Below are 12,210 nucleotides of genomic sequence, written 5' to 3' on the forward strand. Positions count from 1 at the left end.
AGGGTTTATCTTATGATTTGAAGAATATAATAAATTAAAAAAAAAAAGGGTTCATCTTATGATTTGAAAAATATAATAAATTAAAAAAAAAGGTTTATCTTATGATTTGAAGAATATAATAAATATAAATTGTATCTGTATTATTTTGATCCTTCGGACCATTGTTCTCTTCTTGAGTGTTATTTTCACAACGTTTTGGTCGATACAACCTTTGACCTTCTTCAGGTGTATCCGGAACTCAGAAACCTTTCTGTTGAACTCGGGAATTTGCACAGAACTCTTTATTTCTTTATTTAATCCATGTGAGGAGTAGAATGCTATCGTTCAGGGTAGAAGTCCTAAATAATTTGCAATTGTATGTTGAGTGTTAGGACTTCTTCTAAGTCATGGCTAACGGAACAAAAGCATGCTACCTCTGTGGGCTAAATAAAGGGTCCCATTTGAAATTCTGTGCAGATTCCCTGAATTTGAAAGAAAGATTCCAGAATTCGACAAGATACATTTGAAGAAGGTAGGTTACATTGACCGAAAAATTACTAGAACACTCAAGATGAGAATAGTAGTCCGTATAAGCTGAATAATACAGTTTTCATCTCCAAATTTTAAAAATAAAAATGGAATGAATTATTCTGATGATTTTTAATGAATTATTGTAAGTAGAAAGTTTTTTTTTTTGTATTGGTAGCCTTTTTTCTTGTAAATATCACCAAAGAGCGATATATAATTGGTCTGGCATTATGGAAATGAGAATGGATTCTATTAAAAAATTATTATTAAAAGAATGAAGTTATAGTTTAATTTTTTAGTATTTTTAGGATAATTACTTTAAAAAAAAAAAAAAAAAAATCCCAATTACATAACATTTGTCTTAGTATTGAAATAAGAACACACATTCAATAATGATGTTATTCTATCTCCATTTTTTTAAAGTTTTTTTTTCTTTTTAGAAAAGAAAATAACAAAAAAGATTACATATATATATATATTGTTTATTATTCCTTTCAGTTCTGATTTTTCTTTTTAATAAATATTCTAGATAACAACAAAATAAATTAATATAAATAAATATACAAGAAAACTGAAAGGTTCTTAGATTTGGATTGTCTTTGAGAAATTGATAGAAACAAGAGGAAATGTTTACCAAAGAAATGAGGAACTTAAAAAAAAAAATTGAAAAAAAAAAAAAAATTGAAAAAAAAAAAAATTGAAAAAAAAAAATTGAAAAAAAAAAAATTGGAAAAAAAAAATTGAAAAAAGAAAATTGAAAAAAAAAAATTGAAAAAAAAAAAAAACGATTACTAGTCGAGGAAAATCTCAGAGAAAATAAAATGGCTGTTATCCTAAATTTCGAATTGGTCGTCCTGGAGGAACCACCAGTCAATAGAATAGTTGCAGGTTCATTCTAAGAGAAAGGAAGAGAGAGAGTCGAAAAATAATGTAGAGTTGCATCCATATTATAGTGATGTCATTGAAGTCAGTGACTATTGGACTTAAAAGGTTGTATGTTGTTTCTTTTGGCTGGGAACTGGTTTCAATTGCGAAGGCTAGTCATTCAAGATAGATATCTTCCGTGGGATGGGTGAATGCCATGTATTCTCTGTAGAACCTTTTAAAAGCAAGTCTGAAAAAAAAAAAAAAGATAAACAAGACATTATAAAGTTCAAGGAGACAGATATGAAAGAAGTAAAAATAATTCAGGTAAAATGGCATAATGATATATATTGGGACCCTAGTAAGTAAAAATTATACTAACTAGTATGAATTTCGGGAGGGATACACTAAGTACATACCAGAACCTAGCAACAAACGGAAGTAAATCGAGTGTACCTAGCGATAGTAAGGCGAAGGGGGAAAAGGGTTAGCTCCATAAACAAAACACGTTACAAGCAAGTGTTGATGATAATATTAGGTTGTTGTAAAAAAAAAATGTTGCTTTTTCTATATATATATATATATATATATATATATATATATATATATAGTGGAGATGGTAATTAATAAAAACTGAAGAAAGTGCTCAATACCGTTGTAGAGCAAATATGCGTTTTATTTTTTATTACCGTATCTTTCTGTTAAGTTACATTATTGTTTCGGCTACACGGCCGTTTTTTGGCCGTCTGTAGCGTCCTCAGACTTTTACAGAAAAAGTAATATATATATATATATATATATATATATATATATATATATATATATATATATATATATATATATATATATATAAACGACATGATTTTTGCACCAGCAAGAATATCATATGTTTAGGTTGGGATAGAGTTTCGAGGCATTTTGAGTTGAGGAAGAGTTCAGGCCGGATGTGCCGGCAATGTACAAACCTAAGAGACTATTTCCTCAATACCTGTTTGTTCGTCAATGATTTTTAAAGCTCAGTAAGACAATTAAGTAAGAAGAAATTAATTTTAGCCTTTTTTTTTTAGAATTTAGAAGGAATTAATTCTAGTCTCTCCCTTTGTGAACCAACTTTCTCTCCTCAATAACACCTTTGAAACCGCAACAATCTCTATTGTTTCATGTATGAGTTTTATCTGCTGAAATTAAAAAGTTGCTCAACAGCCACTAGATGACATAACTACAGATCAACAGCCACACACATGGAAAGCGGTGATAAAAAATGAAGATCAACGACCGTGCACATGTGTAAAAATGACTTTTTATTATTTTATTTGCTTCTTGATCGCTCGCTGGCAAAAACACCGTAAATGTAGTGAATACACATTTGTGTGAAAAGACTTCACTTTGTTTAACGTTTGTTGCAAAAAACATGTGTGAACGAGTTGTTCAAGTTTGTTTATTGAAATGTTACAATGACCTAGATTTACCACTTTCAGCATATCTTCTGTATAATAATTTGATTGCAAAAATTCCCCTCTGGACCAAATCATGGTATGTTTGAAATAACAGATGCCACATACAAATTTATTTTGTCTAAACTTTTACCCACCATCTTATGTAATGTTTGAACGCCGTTAAAGACACATTTATTTGTTATATTAAAATCTTATCTTACTTCCGACGAGCGACATCATCATGATCTAAAGACGAAGTAGTTCATATTTCACTCTCGAACTGAAAAGTCCTCCCACTCTCCCAGACAGGACCGGGTACTTCTATAGCCATTATAACTATATTGACCTGACACCCTTATTAACTGGATTGCACACTCATACATTTACAATTACCATTACACTTCGATATTCGGAAATAATGATTTCTCCCCATAACATGAGATGTGTTTGGCAGTCAGCAGTGAATTGTGAAAGTCAGTTCCTGTTGCATTACATTCCAGCCAAGAGCTTTGTTAACTATTCTTATTTTGGGACAAAGAACACATTTTCTTTTGTTTATTAAATTGTTAGGTGAAAGTACGGAATAGTTAACAAAGCCATACCTCTCCCATATAAAGAATCTCTTTCTAAATAATAACGTTATTATCTAGAAAACCAGTCTTAACATGGAGAGGGGGAGATTTGTTAAAAAAGATTTGAAACAGCTCCCCAAATCCAACAACAGTGCAATCTTGTTAAAAAGTGCTCTCTTTCTACTGTCAAGAACAGATTAAAGAACTTTAATTTACGAGGATATGTTGAAAGACGCAAGCCAATGATTTCTGTAACGAACAGAAAGCGTTGTCTAGACTTTGTCAGATGCAATGAAGATCATGACTCTTCATATTGGTCAAAAGTGCTTTTTAACGACGAAAGCATGTTCAATAAGCTAGGCAGTGATAGTAGGCAGTACGGCCATCGGAGGAAAGACGAAGAATTTAATCCTAGGTGCTCAGTTTCAATGCTGCAAGCTGGTGGAGGTTCAGTTTTGGTGTGGGGCACTATTAGTACCAATGGCCCAGGCCTTATACTTCGCTTGCAAGGTCGAATTAATTCAACCAAGTACATTAATATGTTGACTGAGCATTTTCTACCCTACTTTGGTCGGAATTTGGATGATAATCCCATCTTCATGCTCCCGTTCACACAGCTGACAATGTCAAGAGGTTCCTGGAAGAGCTATTCCGTGTTTGGATTGGCCTGCACAATCTCCAGACCTCAATCCTATCAAAAACGTATGGCATTACATCAAGCAAAAGCTACGCAATGATAAAATTTCAAATCTGGAAGAACTTTGGACAAAACTTAAAGAAAAGTGGGATGCCCTTTTCCCCGGAGTATTGCTGCAGTCTAATTCAAGGAATTCCCAAAAGATCGCAGGCTGTCAAATGACAGAAGGGCTATGCTACTAAATATTAACTAGTTCATTGTGTTCCTGTTGTATTTGTGTTGCATTAATGTCCTAAAATTACATTTAAATAACAATTTTCCATTGTGCGAACTTTCTTTTTGCCTCCTCAATTTGAAGTTATTTTTTTTTTAATTGACGTGAACACTAGAATATTTCAATTAAAAGTCAAATATGAACAGGTAAAATTATAGAATAAAAGGCGAATCAAATGAGGTATAGTTTGTCTAAACAGTTACATCAAATTTAGCTTAAATTTGCAGTTTTTGAAAAAATTACAAGTGCAAACTTTCTTTTTGCCACCTGTGTACATTTACAACTACCATTACACTTCAATATTCGAAAATAATGATTTCTCCCCATAACATTCCGCCTATTCTCATTGGCTGTAACCATGAGATTCTATTACTCCAGATTATACAAAAACATACAAAAAAAAGAATACTGCAGCTCTAAATCACTATGGCTGTTCAATCACCTCATATTGTTATTAATCATTTATTCAATTTAAAGTTACACATGCCATTTTCACATTACTTAGATTACCATTATTTACATATTATTACATCTAATAATAATTAGAACATTTGTCTTATTTCGTATCTAAGAAATCGACTTACCCCAAAGTTTCTGAAATAACACGTGTTGAATGGTCACCGAGAAACACGTGACAGGCAAATCTGTATTCTCTGGGATGCTTTGTAATGAAGGCAAAATAGCTGAAAGTAAAAATGTAAAAAGAAACTGTCAAATAGAACTAACAATTTTATTACATTGCATTACATCTTGAACACAGTGTAGTATCTGTTTTCATCCTACACTTAGTCTATTCTGTCATCGGGCATTAAAGGGAGAGGTTCTAGACTGGGGCAATTTTAATTTTTGTTCCAATCTAGAGTGCTTCATTTGTGAGAGCTGGCTGTTCCTCACATTAAAAACCAACTTTGTGTATATTCATTTTCGTGGGGAGGCAAGTAAATGGAAACAAATATATGCATTCCCCAGGCACAAATAAAAAAAAATGGGTGCTTCTTTACAATAGGTCAACTATGAAATCATGTTAATCGTTCACCATCTTTATTTGTCCACCATATATGTAAAACGCATTCAACATTGTTCAGCTGTTTTATTGTTTTTCTGTACAGAGAAAATATTTCACGAGCCATAGTATTGGTCTACCATTTTGTTGTACACCCACACTAAGACCAGCAGGGGGCTATTTTTTTATTTTTAATGGAAATCGCTCCAGGCAAGGTATGAAGCCACTTGATGCAAGGAGCTAAAAATAAAAATAAAATACTACTCCAAGGTCAAAACTAGCCAATCTGACTCAGAAAACAGCAATTTTACCCTGTTTATTAGAAACATTGCTCATGGAATGTGAGGACTAAAGGACAAAATAAGGGAAAGTGAGAGTTATGAGGTTGCTGAAAAAACCAAATATACACTGACGCTTATTAAAATGGAACTGGGATGCTACTTACTTCTCCTCATAAGATCACAGTTACACAAGATCCCTTATTTTAATGTACAACATTATTATTATTATTATTATTATTGGAAGTAGTAGTAGTAGTAATTTTTATAAATAGTTTCAACTAGGAGTTCAACCTGGCTTTGCTCCGGCCCTATGTACTGTTCATAACTTTATGTGCATATGTGTGTGTGTGTGTGTGTGTGTGTGTGTGTGTGTGTATATATATATATATATATATAATAAATTCCACAGCCAAACAACGTCGCAGCCCACAAGAGCCATGACAGTCAAAGAACCGGAAGTCCAAGACTGTGAGCCATCAGCTTGGGGTTATTAGTTGGTTGGATGACCGCGTCCCTTGTTGAGACGAAGTAGGTTCATTTCACAGTCGGATTTTGGCGCGGTTTGCTTGATCTGTGTTGGTTAATTGAAATTCTTGTGTGCAGGGCGTTTGCTCAATTGGTAGAGTGCTTGCCTTGCATGCAAGAGGCTCGGGTTTCGAATCCTGAGTTCGGATGTGTCTAACTGATGAGCCCAAATGAGGGCGAAACTCGAGTCTTGGACTTCCGGTTCTTTGACTGTCATGGCTCTTGTGGGCTGCGACGTTGTTTGGCTGTGGAATTTATTATATACAATCTCTCACATTCTGAAAATCATATATATATATATATATATATATATATATTAAAAAGTTTGACTCATTTCCAGGTAATCTATATCCAAAATGTCAAGTGTTTAGACCCAAAATTGGCAGAGGAGTTTGGTAGAGTCTGCAAAGTCCAACCCTTTCAACCCAAAGATTTTCGCAAAAAAAACTGATTAAAAAACTTGCTACATGTCTGAATACCTTTTATGTAAAATTTCAAATGTTCAGACCCAAAATTGGTTGAATAGTGTGCTAGATACCACAAACGTCAAATCTTTTGAACTTTGACCCCTTGGCAGTCAAATTTTCGGCCAAAAACCAATTAAAAAGCTTGCCCTATGTCTAAATACACTTTATGTAAAATTTCAAATGTTTAGACCCAAAATTGGCTGAGTAATTTGGTAGAGATCGCAGAGGTCAAATTTTTTAAAACTTTGACCCCAATTTCGACCCTTTAACATTTATTGTTTTGGGCTCAAATCAAATTAAAACGTTTGATCCGTGTCCAAGTAACCTACATCTGAAATTTCAAGTGTTTAGACCCAAAATTGGTAGAGGAATTTGGTAGAGTTTTCAAAGGTCAAATCGCTGAACTCTGACCACTTGACAGTGAAATTTCTGGCCGAAAACTGATTAAAATTTTTTTTTCCAAATCTCAATACTCTTTACGTCAAATTTTGAGTCTGTAGACTGAAAATTGACAGAGTAGTTTGGTAGGGAAATGTACACACACACAGACAATTTCATTTTTATAGATAGATTTAGCACCCTATGCTAATAATCGCAAACTCTTCCAATATCGGCCAAATTTGCATTTATAAATGAGAATATTTATAAATAACAAAATTTATCAATTCAAGAAATTTATAAAATTTTCTCATTTTGAAATAAATTATTTTAAACGTTCCCATTTGATTTTATGATCACCTATAATTTCCGAACATTTCCCATATGTTTGCGTCAGGAGGACAATGATAATTCAAAAGATATATTATCCTTGTCCCAGGCTTGTGTGTCTTCTGTACCTTTTTTTTTCTTTCAGCATTTTCCAACATCGGCAAGTGAGAATTGAAGCACTCCCTTGCCAGAACATTTTAAGTAAGCTAATAGTTGTAAAAAGTTTTTGACTTGTAATGGGGGTAGATATTTATTTGCTGCCCACATCAGCAAAATGTGGCACAAGGCCGGAAAGTGGGAACCCCGCAGGCTCCCCTAAAGAAGGGGCACTCCTGCAATTTTAAAAATTGCCAGAGTAACCCCATCGGCATTCCCTGGTCGGGGCGCCTCAGGCAGCAAGCAATAAACTTGCCCCACCGGAAAGCCCGGTGGCAAGGCCTGGGAGGGTGGACCTCCTAGGTATTACCCAGGTGATGTACCTCAGTCCAACAGCACCTGTTGGACTGAGGTCAAGTGACGAATCCTTGACTGGTACTACCCTGTCTCCCTGCAGCCGAAGCCGCTAGGAGACCTTCCCCATCAGACGAGTAATGGGGGTATGAGACGAATGGATTCACCAATCATTTTTATAACCAACGGCTGTGCTAAACAACCAATGAAAACGTCCCAAAATTATTGTAAAAATTGTCGAATTTTGGATTCAATCAGTTCGCCGTTTACTACGTTATGGACCGCATTTAATTCTTCGCCGCCATCTTGGTTACTGATCTGAACTACGCCGCCATCTTTGTTCAACACAATGTCTCAAAACTTAACTGTAATTAAATTAGGGGTAAGAGGTTTCTAAACCTTAAATTACTTTTTTAATTTTGAATTGGTCATGCTCATGTACAATACTTATCAAAGAGTAGCTGAAGTGTCTATCCCTTTCTTTTCTGCATGCCAGTTAAAATGAATTTTATTTTAAATTTAAATCGTAACAAAATAAGGAATAATTATTCATGTTTATAAGAACTGATGTCAGATAGGAAATAACTGGAACGCTGTAGCAAAAAACAAAACAAAAATAAAAAAAAAAAAACTAGTATTAGATTCGGACTATGAAAGATGGCAGAAAATAATGACGCTAAAGATGAATAGGTTATCCACACAGCCACTGAAATGCCTCCATTCAGTCTCAAAAGAAATGGATAACCCATTTAAGGGGAGCTGTATGTGTAATTGTGAGGCAAAGATTGCCGCGATCCCCAACCATACCTCTCTTGAATTGGCACTGCTTGAGTCCGTTGGCAAGAAGTGCTAGACCCCTGGAAACAATACCGAGATAAATGGAGTACACATATAGCAACTGGAATTGCCAAATAGTCACCCATTTTAGTACTGGACGGGCTCAACGTTGCTTAACTTTGGTGATTTAACGGAAATCAGTGTGTCAACGTGATTATGTCACTAATCAAACCGAAAATATTGTGTTTTGAACCTACTTGTAAAAACAGGTCACATGACCTGTTTTTAACAGGAGATGTCTGCAAGCTGTTTATCCAATCTGCTTATTGGAAATTGGAATTTATTTTATTTTGGTTTTTGTTAAGGGTAATCCGTTGACATCCAGAGTGATGTCCCCTTATTTAGAACTCTCTTCCTTTCAGGATCTTGTTCTCTCTCTTTTTAGTTAACTCTTTGAAAATAAAGACGTGAAAAACCATCTCCCGTTGTGTGGACCTTCCTTAATATTTTGACCCATATATTAGTTGTGGGACAATTCAAAAAATTTTCCTGATTCCAATTCAATTACCGATTCCATTCTAAATTTCCGATTCCAATTCGATTCCAGATTCCAATTCCGATTCTTTTAATATTTATAAATATTTAATTCGAGACTTGTTTTTTTTTTTTTTTTTTTTTTTTTTTTTGTAAATTTTTAAATTATTATAAAAATCCCCGGGTAATTTCCGGGTATATTTTTTCTCAAATGTTTCCGTTGTAATGTATTGCAAATTTAAAGACAACAAAAAGTTTATTTTGATTTTAAACAAAGCCAAATTGTATCAGTTCGTCATTAGTATACAACATGCTACTTGAAAGTTTTCATAAACAGTTCAAAATAGTCGACTATTGATAGGTAAAATGAGAAAACGATGTAAGAACAAAATATTAACAACACTCCCCCCCCCCGTCATTGTTATGAACGAATTTCTAAATAATAATGTTACTATTTAGAAAACCATTTTTAACATGGAGAGGGCATTGGGCTTTGTTAACTATTACGTGTCTTCCTTCTATAATGTTTAAATTGATTTGCTTTGCTGTAAAAAACAAAACAAAAACAAGATGCAAATAATAACAACTAGTGGGATCTGTGGAAATTCCACAGGGGACTCATTCATGTAATATATTGATGTTGGCATTCATTGCGTAAATAGAGATGCTCTGATATTATTGTAACTCTTGTTAAAACTTCAAAAGTATTTATCTAAGCTAGCAAGGACACTCGGCGTAGCCAAGTCGTTAAGTATGGTTAAATATGATATTTTAATTCTTGCAGATTTTGTATATATTATTATAGAGTTAATGTTCTATCGGTTTTTATATATTATAAAGTTGCGATTTCAAAAATAAAAAAATATATCCATATGACTTGGGTGCATCAGCTTGAGTTCCTTCAGCTATAATCGAAATCGAAACTGAAACCAAAATTTATAAAGAATTCTTGGTAAAATTATTTATAAGAAAATAAATGACGTAAGTGCCATCAGCTATAATCGAAACCAAAAGCAAAACTTATGAAGAATTCTTGGTAAAATTATTTATTATTAGAAATAGAAATCCATAATTAATCAATAGTCACTCGGATGTAATCGTGACACACACAATAAATAACACACACGCTATCATATTAACATATAGTATTGTTAAAAGTCATAAAAACTACGCTCTTTTCCTACTACTAGCCCTAAGTACGAGTGGCAATACGAAAAATATAACAATTACATGTGATTTTATTATTTTGCTGATCGGCCTTTGAATTATTGGTAAAAATTACTTAACTGCTTAAAAAGTTATAATGTACCAAAATGGGATCAATTTACATTATATTTATATGCACAACTGAACCCCCATTCTAAATTCTAAAATACCGTTTCAGTGTGCTCACACATAATCGCCTAAAAAGTAGAATCTCATCTGTTTTGAGTATTTTAAATGCAAATGAATTTTTTTTAAAAGTTAACAAACTTCTCAAAGTTTTGATAAACTTGTGAAATTTTCATCCATATTTTCACTTGTGCCAAAACCAAGAACATGAAATATTTCAAAGGATGTGGTGATCAAAAAACCAGCACCAGAAAAAAAATCTAAGCATGTTAAATCTTTGATATTAAAGTTCAAGTTTATAATAGACACCATATGGCCGTTTATCAAATAGGTGCGAAAAGCTTTTTAAAGTCTGTGATATTGAATAAGCAAGTGAACTCTGGAATATTTACTTTGCTTACAATAAAAACTAATAATAACAAATTAAAGTATGTTTAGAGTGTGCCCAAAAAGGTGCCATAAAACTTTAATTATTTCAGAAGAAGCAGATGACAAGCATCCTAATGTACAGCTGGCGCCAATGAAATTTATCCCTCTCCAGCCTAGAGGATTTAAAATTTGTTAATAATTATATGAACTCCCTTGGATGAGGGCACATAGACATTTTAGCGAATAGATGCTAAACGATTACAAAGGCAGTAGGCAAGTTATAAATAACCAATAAATAAAATAAAATAAACTCTGTGAATCAATGTTAAATCTGTAAATGAGATTTATAATTCATTCTTTGACCCTTCTCAGTCTTAAGTTGTAAAGGGATAACTTCTAATTAAAAAAAAATATAAATTCTGCTTGTTTCATTTTTTTATTTAGAAATTTTAAAGAATTAGTTTGGAATCGGAAATTAGACTATACTTTTTCCGATTCCGATACCGATTAATCGTCACAAAATAAATGTATATAATACGTATTTATTTTATTCAAACTCAACCAGCGCTTCTAAGGAACAAGAAATCTTAATGTGAATCCCGCGTGACCTAACGCACCGTTCCGAGATTTAAAAAAACTACCGTAAAAACAACAAACGGACTTCTACTTTCTGATTCTCTGCCCCAGCAACAACATGACAAAAAAAAGAAAAAAAAAGAAAGACATACTGATGATGAGGCTTTGCCTTGAAATATATTTATGAATTTCAATATAATTTTCAAAAAAAATAAATGTCTGTTTATTTTGTAATAATGCGTTGTTTTTGGTTTCAAATGTATATAATACATATTTATTTTATATATATATATATATATATATATATATATGCGTGCGTGTGTGTGTGTGTGTGTGTGTGTGTGTGTGTGTTTGTATATTCAAACATGTTTAGTTCAACAATTTTTTTTTTTTTTATTCTTTTCTACATCTCACTTTTCCCAGTTTGCTCAACATGCTTAAAATAACTCAGTTTTGCAATTTCAAAATCTGCGTCACAAATTTTTTACCACTTAAAAACTAGGAACATTAAATATGATTTGATCTACAGTTTTTTTTTTACTTACCTTTCATTTCTGGGATGATAGCCACAATATGAAATATTTTTTAGAGCAAAAAAGTTTGAGCAATTGCCATCAGTTTCATGCTGGAAAGAAAAAGCAAGTGAACTGTGTTAATATGAGTTTAAATTAAATAGATTATAACAAACAACATATCTGAACTTTTAGTAAGTTTGTAGTTGTTCATTCGAGTTGGGCGTGTCGTGTCGAATCTGTGCCTGTGGATTGTAGTGTGGAGAATATGTTTGCAAGTCTTCGTGACGAATGAGTCTCTAGATGAATTGTATCTCTCTCTTTTTGAAGATAGGAGCTCTCGTTGGTTCTTGCCAGTGAGATTGAAATACCACAGCCAAAACATT

At 33.0% G+C, this 12,210-nt stretch overlaps 1 protein-coding gene across 1 annotated transcript in view; it reads right to left on the bottom strand.

Annotated features, from left to right (window-relative positions):
- Positions 1–843: 843 nt before the first annotated feature.
- The window catches only part of LOC145263198 (uncharacterized), a 208,543-nt gene continuing 197,176 nt past the window's right edge, over positions 844–12,210 (bottom strand). Inside the window, exons 10-12 of the mRNA XM_080120265.1 lie at positions 11,858–11,937; positions 4,875–4,973; positions 844–1,621 (exon numbers count right to left, since the gene is read on the bottom strand). Of these exons, the coding sequence (XP_079976391.1) occupies positions 1,549–1,621; positions 4,875–4,973; positions 11,858–11,937 (252 nt within the window). The 3' untranslated portion in view covers positions 844–1,548. The remainder of the gene's footprint in view (positions 1,622–4,874; positions 4,974–11,857; positions 11,938–12,210) is intronic.

This window comes from Euprymna scolopes, chromosome 38 (genome assembly GCF_053919585.1).
Source record: "Euprymna scolopes isolate OS-2025 chromosome 38, ASM5391958v1, whole genome shotgun sequence".
In the NCBI taxonomy this organism is placed as follows: domain Eukaryota; kingdom Metazoa; phylum Mollusca; class Cephalopoda; order Sepiida; family Sepiolidae; genus Euprymna; species Euprymna scolopes.